The 18,579-nt window shown below is 43.7% G+C and overlaps 1 protein-coding gene across 4 annotated transcripts in view; it reads left to right on the top strand.

The window, feature by feature from the left end:
- The window catches only part of clpb (caseinolytic mitochondrial matrix peptidase chaperone subunit B), a 31,921-nt gene continuing 13,342 nt past the window's right edge, over nucleotides 1-18,579 (top strand). For 3 of the 4 annotated variants that reach the window (XR_004789923.2, XM_035623636.2, XM_035623638.2), the window contains exons 1-5: nucleotides 1-656; nucleotides 856-907; nucleotides 4,144-4,236; nucleotides 11,793-11,896; nucleotides 13,606-13,734. Coding sequence is in view for 3 of the 4 variants with exons in the window: in XM_035623636.2 (XP_035479529.2) it covers nucleotides 200-656; nucleotides 856-907; nucleotides 4,144-4,236; nucleotides 11,793-11,896; nucleotides 13,606-13,734 (835 nt within the window). In the remaining variant the exon portion in view is untranslated. The remainder of the gene's footprint in view (nucleotides 657-855; nucleotides 908-4,143; nucleotides 4,237-11,792; nucleotides 11,897-13,605; nucleotides 13,735-18,579) is intronic. The other variant, XM_035623637.2, reaches the window with a different exon arrangement.

The following is an 18,579-nucleotide window of genomic DNA, read 5'->3' as shown; positions in this document are numbered from 1 at the left end:
GAGTTCTGGTGACATCCACGCTGTGAAGTGCTTGTTTTCGTTCCGTCGGCTGTGGCTAGCCGCATGTAAACCGCGTCGTAACGGCTTTCACACCTGACTTGACGCGGGACACCCGGGCTGTAGGGTTTCCTTTGTCCTCCGGAACTACTGTCGGACTGAGGGTCTCACACCCCGCGTATTATTCGGTGAGTTTATCGTCATGTTATCATCTGTTCCCACCAGGCTAATTGCGCGAAGGTCGCGCAGCCTGTCACCGTGCAGCCGCGTACTCCAGACCAGCGCAAGTGGTGCCGCCTGCCTGGGCATCCGCGAGACACCGGCGGAGGCGAACTGCAACCCCATCGTTTCCACCTCCCGCGTCTCCAGGAGGGGGATTCTGGCTGAGGAGACCACTGGTACCAGTGTCAACCCGTCGGTGCAGTACCACCATCTCGCCCCTAGATGGCTGTCCAACCTGGAGAACCGCCGCAACTCCTGGGCGTCTCTGGCCAGCAGAGGGCGCAACAGCAACCGTTACTGGGAGGAGAGCGGGCAGAGCGGCGGAGGTGAGGGCCAGGGAGCAGATGGAGGAGCCGGCCGGGCAGGAGCGGCCTCTGCCGGTGTGCTATCTGCTGCAGCCTTGGCCTTCTGTCTGAAGAAAGACTCTGATGACAAAGGTAGACTCTATCGGGGTGCCATTGTGTTGTCTACGTATAATTCCTTAATATTTTAAAGATGAAGCCACAGATTTTGTATGGAAAAGTGAATGATGGCAATCAGAGTTAATATTATAAGACGTAGGCACTTGGCTTAACAATAATTTTCTAATGTTCGATTGTGTTAACTCTTGTGTTCCTGTTTTTTTGTAATAACAAGGTGATGCTCTTCTGGAGGCGGCAAGGACCAATAATTTTCAAGATGTGGCCAGGTATTAGACACAATCTTGACTCAAAACGTCTTTCTGTGTTCATTGCATGTTATGTTTTCAACTTTTTAAAAACAATTGCTTCAAGTGCACATTTCACATTTCACATGTACTACAACACCTTACTAATGCACATCCAAGCACCTTGGCATGGAGAAGCATATCTGACTCTCCATTGTGAACCAGATGATTCAAGGTGGAGTGAGTGTAGTACAAACTCTCATTTCAAATATCCTCATTTTATTTTTTTTTATTTTTTATAGTGTACTCATTGTCTCTTGAGAGCAGCAGATACTACCCTTACTTATCATGATGGCAGTGGACTCTGTGTGAGGAACAAAATTAAAAGCAGCTGTGAACTAATAATCTGGGATGCTTTGGACAAATCTAATTTTCTGGACACCGCCCTTGCATTTTAGAGAGCCACAGTGTGCAGAGCTTTATTTGTCCTCCGTTGGATGAGTGTTGGTTAGTGTTAATCTTTCTGAAATTGGACGCAGAGAGAATGAAGTGGAGATGCAGCCAGTATTCATACCAAGAGGAAAGGATGGACTATCTGGGTGGATTTGTTTGCATTAGCTTACATCTGTAATGGTGCAATTTCTCCTCTTGTCTTCATATTTTAGTTGAAATCAGTAAGGAATCAGCAGTGCTGTCTGATGTTGATGTCACTAACAATATATGATACATTTGAGTTTTTAATCACTTGTAGTTGCAGTCCCACCAGTAACCACCGTGTGGAAGAAGAGCACCATCACACTCTGCCACTCATTGCTCCTCGTTTAACACTTTGGCCTCACTCTCCCTCTTGTTTTAACCTTTTAGAAAATTTCTTGCAACACCTTTATTTATCTACCTACTAATATAAACATGTGTTCTGAGTTTCTCCAACTCAAACACATCTACTTTAAATCCCCTGCCCCCTCAGAGCCTGTCTGTCAAAACAGTTATGTGCCACGTGAGAAGAGGTGAGGGTGTGTGAGTGCACTGTACCATGCTCGCTGTACTTCTTGGTCCATCTGTCTTGCTGATAATATTGCATTACCAGACTTGAAGACAGATGACGGGGACTGACACAGGTATACACACTCTCATACTGACTATGCCCCAAGTCGCCCTTCATACATTGGCAGACACACATCCACTCTTTTAGTCCGCATGTGTTTGGATTTCTTGTTAAGTCACCGGGAAGAAATCTGATTAATTGTGTACATCTTTTTCTCAAATGGATGATTGTTGTGTTCTCTGTGTGGTGTTGGATATTGGTGTCCATATCCATGTACTTGAGTGTGTGCATACAAGTGTTTATCCGTGTGTATCTCCATTTGTAGGCTTGGGTTACCTGTGGCCATGTGGCAGATGGCGTAGGTGAGAGTGCAGGTCACAGATGTGTTAAGTGCTTTGGTTGAGTTTTACAGAAGTGGTCGAGTGTCAGGGTGTGTCTGCTGAGAGAGTGGAGGCCTCGTTTTCACAAAGGCTTAATAAAGGTTTCAAAAGATTGTTCTGCAGCTGTAGCGCTGACATGTTTTACAGTGTTGAGTTGGCGCCAGAAAGAGTTTATGAAGCTGATTTACTGTCATATATATGCGACTCTGTTCTCATTGAAGCAGTTTTTTTTTAAGCTCATAACATTGCTGTAATTTTTGGCGTAGAAGCTACTGTCATAAACTGATTATTTTATCTTTATCATCCCCTCCAAGGATGTTATGTTTCATCTGCGTTGCCTCTATTGTATTTTTGGTTTAAGGCAGGATTACGCAAAAAACGACTTAACCAATTTCCATGAAATTCTGTGCAGGGGTGGGGCATTACTCAAGGAAGAACACAACATTGTGGGGCTGATTTGGACAAACGAGCGGATCCAGGAAATTTGTTTTCCACTTCCTTTAACATGGCGAGTTAGGCCGCTCTGTGACGCCCATATTGTTGAAAATTAGATGTTTTGCATTTAAGATAAGATAAGATATACCTTTATTCGTCCCACAATGGGGAAATTCAGGATTTTTTCCCTCTGGAATTGAACAAGGGACGGTGCCGTTCTGTAGTCTGTGCCTTAAGCGTTCGACTGAAGGATGCGCAACATTCAAGGTTTTGTAATTTGAAAATGTTGGCTAGAAATGGTCAGTATTCCTCTTTGCAGTGTTTTTACTAGCAGGGCAGAAAGAATGTGAAACAACATTTGCCTCCGTGACACTGTAGCTCACAGTAAAACCCACACTAAAATTATATTAGATCGGTAAACCCTTTCTCAATGCCTGGTTTTTATGTCCTCTGCTGTATTAGTGCTAGTATGTATTCATACTGTGTATATTTCATTTTAGTCAAGGTCAAGTTTGACAGTTACATTCATCTAACACTTAAACCAGAAATGGACATTTCTGGACATTATAGTCAATATGATATATTGTCACTATTGTCAAATTTACAAGCAGCAGCTCTGTGAGACTCCATGTTGTTCGACTTACTTGACCTTTCTCTCATCATGCCACACTTTCATCTACAATTCTTTTTCCTCCTGTTTTGCCTTGTGTTGGTTATCAAGGCGAAGAAATACGGGTAAAATATAAAAGCTCCGACTTCCAACAGTGTCCCCCCTTTAGCCAAATGAACAACTGCTGTGTCCTGGACATTTCTGGATGTAGCTGTAGTGGCGAGGCATTTTCTCCGAACAAAACCTTATTCAGCCGGCCGACCAGGCAGTGAGAACAGAGCCAGAGCCAGAGAGCAGCAGAGCTGAGTGCAGACCAGGCAGAGGCCACCGTGTTGACTGTAAACACACACAGTGTCTGTCTGCTCAGCACTGGAGACCACAGACGGATCACTTACTCTCTCTCTCTCTCTCTCTCTCTCACACGCACAAACACACACACACACACACACACATACACACACACACACACACACACACACACACACACACTCATAAGGACTGAGCTCCTCTAGAACCTGATGTCATACCCTCGGGGAGAAAACTCGACACACACCTGCCTTACACTGCAGACTCTTAACTGGTCAAGGAGCAAGTGTGTGTCTCTCCAGATAAAGACAAAGACACTGTGCGTTTCATAATGTGGTAACGAACAAGGCAGGACCTATAAATTAGTTTTTCATACACATTCTTTCCCTTTTCAGTACGAACAGATATCTACTCATAGCATCATTATATCTCTCTGTGTGTGTTTAGAAAATGTTACCCAATTATTGAGTCATGTTCCCTTTCTGTTTCATTTTCCCATCAGGCTCTTAAAGGAAGGGGTGGACCCAAATCACCGCCACCGCCTCGGTTGGACCGCTCTCATGGTGGCTGCCATGAACCGACAGCACGGGTCTGTGTGTGTGTTTCACTCGACTAAACCCATTCTGAACAAACCGTGTGTTTTACAATGCTCTGCTCTTGGCATATGTTCACAGCATTGTACTGTTTTGGTTTCATGCAGCTGTCTGCACGAGTTAGCTTTTGAGCATATGTCATCCACGTCCCTGCTGCAGTTGTTACAGTAGATCTCCAGATGTGCAAAGTGTGACTTTCAGACTGACAGACGGTCTTTACCCCCCCCCCCCCCCATATATCTGCCCCAACAAATTAAATTAGCCTCCTGGCCCCCAGAACACACACAACACAGAGTGGGGCCGAGGTTAAGGCTGGGCCAAATCCAATTTACCCGGCTTTTTCTTTGTTCTCCATCAAGACTGTGGTCACTTTTTTTTGTTAAAGGGCCTCATGAGCCCGTGAGAAGCATAACGTGAAATTTGAATATGAAAATGGATTAAATGGTGGCTCACGTTAAATCTCAGGGTTTGTAACATATCTTGAATTAATGCCACAAAAACAGAAACATCTTTATGCATCGTTGTCTTCGAATGCTTGAATATTTATTTCAACTTTTAAGTGTAGAATTAATTATTTAATTGTTCAACTGCCAGAGCTAACGGACATACATTTTTGATGGTTGGTTGATAGTTTCAGCCATTTATCAACAAAACTGTCCAACCTTCAATGGTTCCAGCTCCTCAAATGTGAGAATTACTTTTTTTTTGCCCCTTGATTGTAAAAAATTTGATATCTTTTGGAATTTGAACGAAACAAGTGATGTGTTGATGTGTCCTGGGGCTCTCATTCTTTTGAGCATTGCTCACAATTTTTCGTCAATCAATCATGAAAATGTATGTTCGATTAATTATTAATGAAAATAATTGTTGGCTGCTCCCTTTTCTACATACTCTCCGGTGTTTAATCATCAGATTCATATGCGATGATGCTTCAATCATTTCACACAGTTTGTTTTTACATATTTACATGTCGTGTGTTGAGTGGTTGCCGGTGTTTTTTGGATACAAATTTGGTGGTATGTGTGTTTGAATCTGTGAGAGTCCTTCCGCTGTCTCTCTGTGTGTGTTTATGTGTGTGTGTGTGTGTGTGTGTGTGTGTGTGTGTGTGTGTGTGTGTGTGTGTGTGTGTGTGTGTGTGTGTGTGTGTGTGTGTGTGTGTGTGTGTGTGTGTGTGTGTGTGTGTGTGTGTGTGTGTGTGTGTGTGTGTGTGTGTGTGTGTGTGTGTGTGTGTGTGTGTGTGTGTGTGTGTTATGAGTGCTATAACTCAGCGAGGCAGTGACACTCCTCTGTGTTTAATCCTGTCTTCCAACCCCCCAATGAGCCGTCACTGCTGTAGGGAAGACAGAACATCGGTTCACACACATCACTCATACATCACACACACACAAACACACACACACACACACACACACACAAAACATCCACAAACACACACAAGTGAAGATGCACGTGTGAATACATGCATAAACACACACGCGAACAAGGGGAGTTCATACTAAATATCTTACAGACCAAATGTCTATTACTCAGCCATACACAACTTTATTTGCAGCCGTTAAGTGAAAACACTGGGAACATTACTCATGAGTGAGGTCTCGCCTGTAGCTTCAGTATGGATCTCATTGTTGAATTATTTCACCCCTTCTCTCACTGTGTGTAAGGATGCACCGATACCGATACCAGGTCCGGTACTGTGCTCATGTACTCGTACTTGTACTCATAAAGCCACTCCGGTACTATAGCACCAGATACCACGACGGCAACATAGAGTCCTCTTGACAGTTGCGCAGGTCGTTGGCATTAAGCGGAGGAGGAGCAGCAATGTCAGCAATTTGGAGCAAAAACACGCAAACTACAAAAACTAAAAAAGCTGGCACTGATGATCAGAATATTTCATGCTACCAGCACAAGCCATATAGCACATTAAAAGCCGTGGCTCCACAAATTCCAAAGGTGTATTTCTTCTTTTCAAGCAGGGACAAGTACTCATATCGGTACTCCGTATCGGCAAGTAGCTAACCACCACATTCCCATGCCAGTGGAAAGTGTTGCCGTCCTTTGACTGTTTCTTGTGTAGCGTCCATCAGTAAGCCCCTCTTGTGTTCAGGGGTCGGGGTGCGGCAGTATAAGAGAATCAGGGGTGGAGTAGAGGGGTAAGAGTTGAGGGTGAGACATCAGGGGGGCGTGTATTGGCTTAGCTTTGATGTGGGGCAAAATCGGGGAGGCGCAGGGCCTGGACCACTGTTTGCACTCTTTAACACACAATGCCCATCTCCATCTCTCTTTCTCTCCCTCTATCCCTCCCTCGCTGCATTCACGTGCACAATGAGCGCTCAGCCGAGTGAAACGCCTGTTGACCGTTCCGACCTGTCGGCCTGAGTGACTTGATGGGGCGGGAGGGGTGCAAAAAACGAGGGACGATGGTACGAAGGGATGAGTGGCTCATTGGGCCAGAGAGGGAGAGAATAGTTTTGCAGTGGGGAGAGAGTGATGTGGAGTGGGATTATGGGTTTGGGACCAGGACTGAATAGGCAGTGAAAAGCGCTCCCTGTGAAATATTATCATAATTTAGTGAGTCAGTTACCATACATGTGATATCATTGATTCTTACATAATACAGAAATCAACAGATTCAAGACACATTATTCCATCCTGTACCCACATTAGCACCACATACGGGGTTTGGTGTCATGATTTTAAACATGTAATGACTTTCACACACATAACTCATACATCTCACAGGGCTGGAAATGATGTGAGATCACGATCTCCTCTTTTACTTTTACAGCACGGCAACCATGCAATAATTTAGATTTTAAAGTTGGACGTGGACTTCCTCACCTTGCACTTCCACTTTCAGATTGAATAATTAGGAAGGTCTGTCTTCTTTGTAGTTTTGTCGTACAAAAGATTTGTGTCCACATTTCCCATTCGGAGTGGTAGAAAGAAAGAAAAATGTACATAATGACCATACTCCCAACGATGGGCACCTTTTCATAAACGGTGAGTTAGGACTTTCAACCTCATCCATTTAGGTTGCGATGCAGTGCTTTAAGTGTTTTTTCCCCAGGACAGTGTGGCACGGTAAACAGGGTTGTTTACATTGATGGAAGTGATGGGAGCTTTTCACCCAGATCTCCAGTAATATACTGTTACCTGCAGCTCTTCATCCAACCGGACATATTTATAACTGATCTGCTCAACAAATAGCTGGTGGTTTTACAATCATCCATACCCACTGATCGACAACGAACATGAGACGTTTTTCAGTCATTAATTTGAGTCAAGAATACCTCTTTAAAAATTATTTGACAAAAGTGTTTTCTTTTCGGTTATTTTTGTTACATACACAGTTAACTTAAAAACGTAATTGTTTAACAACTAAATCATTGTAGTGCATATTTTGTCTATAAACTGAGAATTTTTACTTTTTTGTAGGTCTTCTCACTGTATATGTCTTAGTCATTTGCAAAGATAAGCATTTGGAAGACAATAAAGCTAAACATAATTTGACCAATCAGGTTATTTGGTTGAAATAAAGAGGAAAGCATCTCACAGCGTGCACGTCTCTTCCTGGCATCTACGTGACCCCAGCTGTGCACCAGATAAAACAAGGTCAAGTGAGGTCCAGCGTCTGGCCCAGGTGGTCAGAGACATGGATGGTCAGTTCGGCTCAGGTGTCCATTATAGCGCAGGACAGACGGAAGTGTCTGCTTCCTGTCTTCCCTCCAGGGCAGGATGGGAAACTAACACCAGCCCCGAGCAGTAACACCGGTCACCTGCTGGCAAACCTCAGGCAGAGCTGAAAGGTTAACTCTGCCAGCGTTGGCACGAGTGTGTTAAATAATGAGAGGCCATTACTACGACTGAACCATCCTCTCAAGCTCCTTCTCTCAGTTGAAGTGTCCTTGAGCAGGACACTGACTCCCTCTCAGCTCCGGGAGTGGTGCTCTGCAGTTGAGCATTAACTCTGACATCCTTGTTGAATTGTGCAAATATTTTTAGAAAACACAACGAACTTCAGACTAATGCCATTTACCACAAGTGTAACTGTTTGGTGGTGTTTGGTGGTTAAGTTAATGGTTTGCATCTCTGGACCAGAGGAGAAAAAATCTATATAAATTAAAGAAAATTAAAAGAATTCAGATTAATTAAGGATTTTTTAAATTTAATAATATTCTGCCTGTGTTTCATCTTGGTGCAGCCTCAGACGATCGAGACAATGGACCCTGGCCTGGCAGAGAATTTGGAAATGAGGGCATAAAGCCATAGGAAAGTAAAATAATCGTGTAATTTACAGTTTTTATTGTTTGGGTAGAATTGTATTAGGTCTTTTGGCGCAGTCCTTTAAAATGGGACTTTAACCTAATTAACCTTTGCATGCCTTCAGTTTGGTTTCAAATTAGTGCTGCAACTCTCCTCCTAAATGTCCCAAATAAAGTTAGCCACTTGATGATCAGTTGATTAGTAAAACTATAAAGTGTTTTGAAAAGCTCATTAGTTTTAGCACTATCCTGTGTAATTAAATCTCCCCTCTTTCATCTTTTCTAGCTGCACTTCCCTCCTTTCATCCGCTCCTCCTCCTCCTCTGCCTTTTCCTCTCTTTATCCGTTGCGTGTTGACTTTTCTGATGCCATTAACCCTTTTCAGACCATCTCATTTCTTCACACAGTCCTGCCCAGCCTCGTGTGACCAACCATAGTTTGAGTCTGTGTGTGTCTGTATGTATATGTGTCTCGGAGGATGCATCGACGTGTTTGTAGAAGTGCTTGCAAGGGTGAGAGGAGAGCCCTCTGTGGGTCAGCCCCCCCTCCCCCCTGTCGCCCCCAGCCACAGTGATACAGTAACAAAGGGGGACCCCCCCGACAGTCCTTTTATACCGCCACAGCAAGGTCAGACACAAAGACCTGGTCAGACTGTTCTCAGCCTCGCTCTCCCACAGGAACAGGCACCTTCTGTGGTGATGACACACACTAAAGCTGTTTTCAGACATGAAAATGTTTACAAAATTACATCAGGAGAGTTTGCCAGGCACATATTTTCCTGAGTGACGTAAATGTCCACAAATGTTCCTCCGGGCATTTTTTGGGAACTTTCCCTGCAAGCCAGTCCCTTGTAAAATGACTGGAAATATGCGAAAGGCGGACTCGGAGACTGCCTTTCACATATGTCGAGAGTTGTCAGACATGTTCACACCAGCAGGAACATTTCCACAACATTCTGTGGCGTCTGGGTAGAGCATTGAGGAGGCAGGATGTGGCAATAATCCCGCTACGGAAAGTAATGTTTTTGTTAACGGTCACCAACGCGCCCACTTGCTCGCCGTTAATCTTCCAGAGATTTTCCTGCAGTATTTTTCTATTTTCTGAGAATTTTTCCAAGGGGGCAGGCGGCAAAAGCTCCGGAAAATTTCGGGAGCAACATTTGCGTTGTCACATACAGCGCCTCCGGAAAATATCAGGAAAATGTCCAAACTTCAGTGTATGTCTGAAAGCAGCTTCAGTCTTGTGTTCTGTTGATGATGTTAATGGAGCTGAGGGGAAACTTTGTCTCATTAATATTCTGGGTTTTCTTTATTACACAACATTTATAGACTGTGGGCTTAGTCTGGGAAATTGCAATGTGAATTTTTTCCCCTTTTTTTTCCTGATACACATTTTAAGAGGGAAAACTGCAGATGAATCTCTTGTGGATAGAAGGGTAGTGGATAGAAGTTCCATTTATCAATGAATGCTTCGAATATTTTACTTCGTCACGTTGTAGTCAAAAACACATTTTACATTTTTATAAAGTTTTTGTCGTGTCTTATTTTAATGAACACTGGCGCTCTTAAAGAGACGCTTTAGCATGTGTAGTGATCAAGTTTGGTTGCTCCAAAAAAAAATGAGTCCACCTCATCCTCTTATGAATAATCCGTTTTGCTCCATTTAAGCCTTTTCAGGCTTTGCCATAACCATTTAGCCGAAAATGATCCATCACTCGCCGCCGGGCTGCATTACATAGTCGCAGGTTTAATCACAGCCAGCAGCGTAATGGCAGGGTTCATGTTTCGGCCATCAGCCCTGTTCTCTTTCCCAGTCGGCACAGATGAGCTAACTAGCTTTTGTGTCCATGTCTGTGTCTCAATGTCAAAGCCATTGCTCATGTTCATTGTGGTAAATGTAAAGTGTGTGTGTTCTGTAGACGGAGAGACGGTACCTGGAATGTCCGTTGGGTCACAGTGGGTGGTGTTGCCGAGGTACTTGTGTTTGTTCTATAAGGCGGTACGCTCCAATGAAGGACTACACACAAACACCCACTCCAAAACACAGACCCCCCCTCCCACGACTGCGCCGGAAACAGGCCCGACCCTTGCCCCCTTCAATGTACACATGTACATGTCACGAAGCAGACGAGTGTGTATGAAGGAGAGAAGTCTGACATTAGAGTGTATTCACCATAACGGGACAGACTGGGAATGAAAACGAATCCGGTGAAAGGGTTGTGGTCATTTGAGGAATTGGATATTTGCACCTGCATCGCATTTGTTTTCCATCAATGACCCCAAAGGAGGGAAGCAGGTGTCACTCCAGTTCCAAATCCAGTCAGTGTCCTACTTCCAGTAACAGAGCTCATTATGGCCTCTGATGGCAAACATTTTTGAGTTTAAGAGACAATATTACATTTAGAGATGCACCAATATTGAATTTCAGGACAGATTATCCAACCAATATTTTCTTGCATCTGCAAGAGAATAATAACTGGTAACGTTTTAGATTGATGCGTTTATTGTCCCTAGAGCGACAGCAATGTAAAGAGAGCTTTCCCTGTCCACCGAGTAAATAACAGGTTTGCTTTTGTTATGTCTTTAGTGTCATGTCATTCCAAATGCCCCGGTCGGTCGGGGCTGATTGCTTGTTGTCAGTGCTGCTCTCTTGAGAGCATCAACCGAACAACTTCACACTTGACGCGGCTCTTCCTTTGATCCTGAGGAATAAACCTGCTATTGCACAGTTGTCCTCTCTCTACCTGGTGGTGTAGAAAGTATCGCCGTAGCTATTGCACCATTTTTAAACGATGTAGCGATATAATCTGTCCAGGTGCTGCAATGTCCTCACCATGTAGTTGCACCTCTTTCTTCAAGTCGAGTCACATGTTGAAAGGGGATGTGAACATTTGCACTTCTGTGGGTCCTCAAATCATTATAATAATTCAAGAGGGACTCATCTTAAATCTCTGATCCTACTTATTTTGGTCATTACCCATTCAGGCCCAGGTTTTCGGGAGACCTAAGCTACTGTTAAAGTTCCACATTAGCCAATCCAATTATTGGCTGAAATTCCTTTATTTGAACAATAGCAGTAATTAAAATGTCTTATTAATTGGCCAGTAATCCATCAGCCACCAATGTATTAAGAAAAATTGTTCTGTTTTTTAGCATCAGTGGTTGCAAGTACTGAATTGTTGCTGTGGAAATGCAGGGCTTGCCTGTGTGTATTTATGCATTTACATTTTTCTAAATTGGATCACTACGCATGTATGTATAAATATTTGTGTGTATGTCTTTTGTTGTTTTCAGAGTGGTGAAGGTTCTGCTTGAAGCCGGTGCCGACCCAAACACTGGAGATCACTTCAACAACGTTTACGACACCTCAAGGGAGAAAGGCATCCACTCCCTGGAAGGTGTGTGTGTGTGTGTGTGTGTGTGTGTGTGTGTGTGTGTGTGTGTGTGTGTGTGTGTGTGTGTGTGTGTGTGTGTGTGTGTGTGTGTGTGTGTGTGTGTGTGTGTGTGTGTGTGTGTGTGTGTGTGTGTGTGTGTCTGTGTGTCTGTGTGTCTGTGTGTGCAGTGTGGTTGCTCCAGTATATTACACATATGAATCCTAAGTATTGGACAAGACATTATGAGACATTATAATTTGCATAAAGATTTGCATATATGTACACGTTTCATTTCTTCTTTGTTATTTGTTTTAGATGTTCCGTGACAAGTAGCGTGTGTTTTATTTGTTTTTCTCCTGAGCTGCACACAGTCACACACAAGCACACTGACACACGCAAAAACACACACACATCACCACCACCCCTCCAGTCTGTGTTGGGCTTCTGTAGACATATTTATATGGGATATGTATATTGCAGACATTTATATGGCTGTCAGGTTTGGGTCCACGTGGGGCCGGCATAGCGTGGGGAAGCGTTTCCCAGACGCACACTGATGGATGGGTTTGGGGGGCCTGTGCGACGCTTTATTGGGTTAGCTATGATTATCCCGCCCTGTCTCCCCCTCTCTCTCTCTCTCTCTCTCTCCCTCTCCCTCTCACACACACATACACACTGCAGAGAGAGACTGTCAGAGCGACAGAGAAAAAGAGGGGGATGCATTGAGGGCGGGAGGGAAAGACTGATGAAGCAAGGACGAAGGAAAAGAGAGTAGCAGTGAAAGAAATAAGAGGATGGAAAGATGGAAGGGAGTGACTGTGCAGTGAGAGGTTAAAGATGGGGGACAAGTCCGAAGATGTGGATGTTTGGAGGGGTGTTAGAGGGACAGAGCGATTGAAGGAAATGGGTTGGATGGTGGCAGGGAGAGGAGAGGAAGTCCGGAAATGGATGAGACAAAGTTATTGGGAAAGAGGGAGGAGGGAGGGATGACGAGGGCGCAAGTGATGAAAGGAATTGATGGATGCTGAGGAGGAGAGGAAGGAGGCAGAAAAAATAAAAAAGGGATGATGGAGGAGTGGCACGAGTGCTCTTATGAAAAAGAGAAGTAAGGAGAGAATGATAGACTATCTCTATTATTAGGAAGGAGCATAACAAAGGAGACGCTAAAACACAACTCACATTATTCCAGTCATGTCGGGCAGTTGAGCTTCGATCTGTGAAAATGAACAAAGCTGGAAACAGGAAAGACAAATTTGGTGAAGTCTGCCATGTTTTCATTGTCACACTTTCTAGAGCCTTGATACTGAGTGACAACAGATTAAACAAAGCAACAAACAAAATCTTCTGAATTTCATGTGAAAGTCGTTTATTAACTCATCATAATTATTTTTCTTCAGATCCAGGGAATATACTGTATGCATCCAAGATTGGAGTTACAGGCAACTTTTCTTGTTTCCATCTTTGACAGCTGCTTTCAGACATACACTGAAGTCTGGACATTTTCTGGACTAACCCTAAACTTTTCCTGGATGGTCTGCATGTTGGAACGCAAATGTTGCGCCGCACATGTTTTGCAAATTTTCCTGCCAGGCCCCTAGTAAAATTTCCAGAACATGTCTGGGTAAGCCAGATGTGTGGATATAGCAGGAGAATCTCCAGAAAGTGTCCAGCGAGTGATGAAAATAGTCATTTTGTCTTTTCATGTATTTTTTTTTTTCTGTCCCTCCGAGCAGTGCTGGTGTCCAGAGAGGACGAGTTCAGCAGCAGGCTCAGCAGCAGGGCTGGTTTCCGAGGTTGCACTGCACTTCACTACGCCACGCTGGCTGATGACCCACAGACCGTCTGCATGATGCTGGAGGCTGGTATGTCACGTTCCCCCCCACCCTAACCCCACATTAGAGTCCCATGTTGGACCCCTGAAAGGTTTCTCAATGTCAAACCATCCACTTTTAAAGGAATTAAATGTAAAGTTGCTCCTGTGCCGTTTTTAGGTTATTGTGGCATGACTAACCTCTGACTTACATGCACCAAAATCCACCTTAAACAGTAAAAGTCTGTAGCCGAGGTATGAGAGTAGTTTCCTCGACTTAACTGTGGATCTTCACTTTCAACACTTTCATGTTCCTCATTTTATTGAGTTCTCTTGTGGCTCTCCATCCAGACCACCTATAATAAAGAGAACAGGAGGAAGAGGATTTTTTTTCTCTCAGCTCCAGATGAGCCAAGTCCATCTTTAATGGGGGAAATCTACAAAAAAAAAAAGCAACTGTCACCAGAACTCTGTCAGTCGCCGCTAAACCGGACTGTCAGACCTCAATTATATTGTCCATTGGAAGAGAAAAGTCCCAGTGGTTTAACAAAATCTGGTTTTTATATTTCTGTTACTTGACATAGGTCAATGATCTTGGTAGAGGGTTAGGCATAAGGCCTAAGAGGAAGTAGCTATTTTTTGGTGCCAGTTAGAGAGACCTTTACATTTCCACTCATGAATTTTAACAATGACGTGTAGAAATTAATTAATTAACCCCTGAACTGAATTTCCGGCAAAACACTTTCTTTCCACTCCTCCAGCTTATTTGATCTGGTCCTGAGCCATTTCATTTATGTATTAGTTTATAGCCATTTATGCACTGAAACACATGGATATACGAAAGTTTGTGTTGTGTTTTACCTTCTCCTTTAATGGGATAACACTGTTCCCATTAATTCATGAAAGAAATGTATTCAAGCAGTACTTTAGGTTGATTCATACACTGAATTACCAATTCGAAGGTATCAGATTTACCCCCGACATAAGCCGGACTCCTTACTTTACTCTCTGATGTCCAAACGAAATGTTGTCTGTGTCCTCAGAGCTGGAGGCAGTATTGTCTCCATCAGCTTTAAAAAGCTTTCCATGTATCATCGTCTTAACGCCTCCACCCCCGAGTAATATAAACAGTATTACAAAGCTCATTTGAAATTGATCACTTGTTCATACCCCCTCTCCATTCACCCCCACTGCATTTGCACCTGCCGTTGACTCAGCTCTACCGGCACACACACACACACACACACACACACACACAAACCCTGAGGGCAGAATATCCCCCTCAGTTTCCAGGCGAGCAGCTCTTAAACAAGCTCGGCCTAGTTGAACTCTGACCTCTGCACAGAACATGCCCTTGGGGTAACTCCACAAGCACAGGATGTGTGTTGTCTTTGTGAGTGTTTGTGTGTGTGCAGTCAAGCTTCCATTGCATTAATAAAAAATATTCATATATTCATGTATGCTTTTATCCTTTATGTATGCCTCGGTTTGTACACGCCTTTTTGAACCTTACCTTAAGTGACATTTGTAGTTGTTGCTTTTGAGGCTGATGGGCTTTTAATCTAAAAACACTTTTTGGATCAAACACCCCAACCACTACCACCATCACTACACACACACACACACACACACAAACACACACACAAGCACACACAAGCACACACAAGCGAGTAATAATGTCTTGTTTATGTTTATGATGGATGGTGCATCCAAAGCTGTGTCTGCCTGTCTCACCCCTGTGCTTGTAAGCACTCAGTACGCTTAAACAAATCACCTCGTCTTAACTCAATCCAATGTTCTGCAGACGCATTTTAGAATTAAAAAGGTAAGAATTTTCACAAAGCAGAGACATTTGCCTTAAGACAATCGGATTAAAGACGGGTTTGGTGGTCACCCGCCCGACTGGGCCGTTGCTGGGTTGGCGCCACCATCCCGGCCAATTACAATCATGACAACACACACTCTCAGAAGCTGCTTTCAGACATTCACTGAAGTCCGGACATTTTCCTGAACTTCTCCCGTTGTGGTAACGCATATATCCGCAAACGTTGCTCTGGACATTCGTCTGAAAACAGCTGAACACAAACAAACACATTGCTGACTATGTGTGTGTCCCTCTGTTTGTGTGCGTGAGAGAGAGATTCTTCGTGAATGGGCACATAGTTATAGACAATCATACAAGTTTTTAATGCTTGTTTAACTATTTTTGACAAAATCTTTGTCTTAAATCCAGTTCCTCCTTTCAATCTTTTTCATCGATCCAAAAATCTTACAGACTGCCACAACTTCAGGACATTTATGTGCCTCATCTTTCCCTCATATATGTGCACATTGTGTGTGTTTCTGAATAGTATCGTGTGTATCCTACCTTTTTATTTCCCTAGTGTTTGTGTGTGTCCATGTTACTCCACTAGCCGTGGGTTTGCTCTTTTGGCCTTAGCCGGCCCTCGACTCGCATCTCCATCCATCACAGTCTCCAGGCCCACCCTCAGGCTTCTCCACAGCCCTCAGTCCCTCACTCTACCTGCGGAGGCTCTCTAGCTTCTCCCCGAGCTCCACATCAGGCCGATAGCCAGGGGCACTCAGTAATGGACGGCTCCGTAGGTGGTAGGGGGCTAGAAGAGACCCACACACAAACACACACACACACACACACACACACACACACACACCAGCAGGGTCTCTCTCCCACCAGCTGCAGTGAAAGAGAAGGAGGAGGAAATAGAAAAGAGGAGGGGACTCCTAATAGGCATAACTAAAGCACTCCTAATGAAGGGATCCTCTGTATGCGAGGGTGTGTGTGTGTGTGTGTGTGTGTGTCAGTGTGTCATTGTGTGTGTCTGTCTGTGTGAGTGTTGTTAGTGTTGATCATGTTATAAAGTGCTATGGCCCAGAGGGTTGGCCTGATATTAAAGCCCTAAATGATGCTATTTATTATGTCCCGTGTGTGTGTGTGTGTGTGTGTGTGTGTGTGTGTGTGTGTGTGTGTGTGTGTGTGTGTGTGTGTGTGTGTGTGTGTGTGTGTGTGTGTGTGTGTGTGTGTGTGTGTGTGTGTGTGTGTGTGTGTGTGTGTGTGTGTGTGTGTGTGTGTGTGTGTGTGTGTGAGAAGGTACTTTATTGCTTCCCTCCCTCATGTTTTTGGTGGACGAGGGGGGTTGGTGGCGTATTGTTGTGGAGATCGATAGCTCTGTGAGCAGGTCACAAAATTTAGGGGTTTTATCGATAATCATCACGGTGATTATTAGTCTCTGTGGTCGGTGCACCGAGCAAAAGGAACAACCGGCACCTGTATCGATTACTCCTATGCAGTATAGTCTATCTTACTCAGCTTCAGATGGGTATTCTGGTTTTTAATGCACTGTCTGTAAATATATCACAGATTTTACCTGTGTACTTGAAGGCACCTTTTTTGACACCCTTATCAGGTGAAAGGTTACAGCCGAGATCTTAACATGTAGACAATTGCTTTGTCACCAACAGTTTGTCAGTGATTTATTTCAACCATCTTACCTCCTGGTGACAGAGAGATTTCACATTTTATGTCACTTCCATGAGTTTGCACTGTTTTTCCTACATTTCCTCTCACAAGTGTCAGTGATGTCCTAAATTGAATGAAGGCCTCAGACTTCATCGCCAAAGGTTGTTGCACAGTGACTTGTCACTGAAACCCTTTTGAAGCTCCAGTGGTGCCAGTAAGGTGTAGTAAGTGTTGCGTCGTGTTTGTCGTTGGGATCAGAACATAAAACTCAAGTGGGCTTTTTTTGTTCATGTATGTCAGATACAAGTGAAGGACTCTATATTATTTGAAGCGCTGATAAAAAACCTTAGTTTTAGCCATAGACTGTATATTAAAATGGACTCAGTCACCGGGTCTGGAAAGTGATGCCAATGCGGAAGTGTCTAAAACCTGTATGATCACGAATGACCAGTAGAGGGCGACTCCACAGGTTGCAAAAATGAGTTATAACGTCAGTAAACATTTTCCTGAGGATTTTATAGTCTCAGTCGCAAGTTTCTAATTTCTTCAACACAGCATGATGTTCATTTTGTAAATTATGGACCCATTTTGAGTCAAATAGACAATAAAGCATTGTATGCATTGGGGCATGGATACAGTGTGACAGCTAGTACTGTCCAATAGGGGCAGGTTGCAGGTAAAGGTGGACGTGCAGTGGACGAGCTCTCAGTCAGGACCATCACTTCTGGTTTTCAATAAACCAAGATGGCGCTGGCCAAAATGCCAAACTCAAAGCTTCAAAACAGTGAGTGACGTCGCTGTGGGTTGCCACCTCTTAGTTTTTTTTATTCCATACCTTGATGAATTTAAACACATTTTTTTTTTCATTTTCATTGAAAACACAAACCTCTCAGATGTTAAATGTTGTCCAACTGTTCCTCAATACAAACTGTACAAAACTGGCAAAATGTTGATTTAAAATATGACGCTGTCTGATCAAAGAGGTGATAAATCCAAATCTGATCAAGCATTGAGTTGACACTGTCAAAGGTTCAACCTCAAACATCTTGGTCTGAGCGATTAAACATTATTGGATTTTTATTATATCCATGAATATATGAGTATGAGTGCTGTGGAATTTTTTTTCTTCCCTTCTTACATTTCTTATGGAGCTAGACTCCAAAGACCACATTTGTTCATTGACTCTTAAAAGAAAAAAAAAAAATGGGTCCATTTTCCATTATTTGCAGTGTGTCTCGTGGGCGGCCGATGTGGTGGCCCAAGTGTGTTGACGCGGTCGCACAGGTCAGGGCAGAAGGCACCGCTAACCACCGTCACTGACAAGCCCACCGGTGTCCAGCCCTGGCACACTTCACTCCACACCTGCTGGGGTTTTGTCTCTTCTACATTTATACTCCAACGCTTTAAAGATTGTGGTGT

Source organism: Scophthalmus maximus, chromosome 11 (genome assembly GCF_022379125.1).
Source record: "Scophthalmus maximus strain ysfricsl-2021 chromosome 11, ASM2237912v1, whole genome shotgun sequence".
In the NCBI taxonomy this organism is placed as follows: domain Eukaryota; kingdom Metazoa; phylum Chordata; class Actinopteri; order Pleuronectiformes; family Scophthalmidae; genus Scophthalmus; species Scophthalmus maximus.
This window is presented reverse-complemented; position numbering and strand designations above follow the sequence as displayed.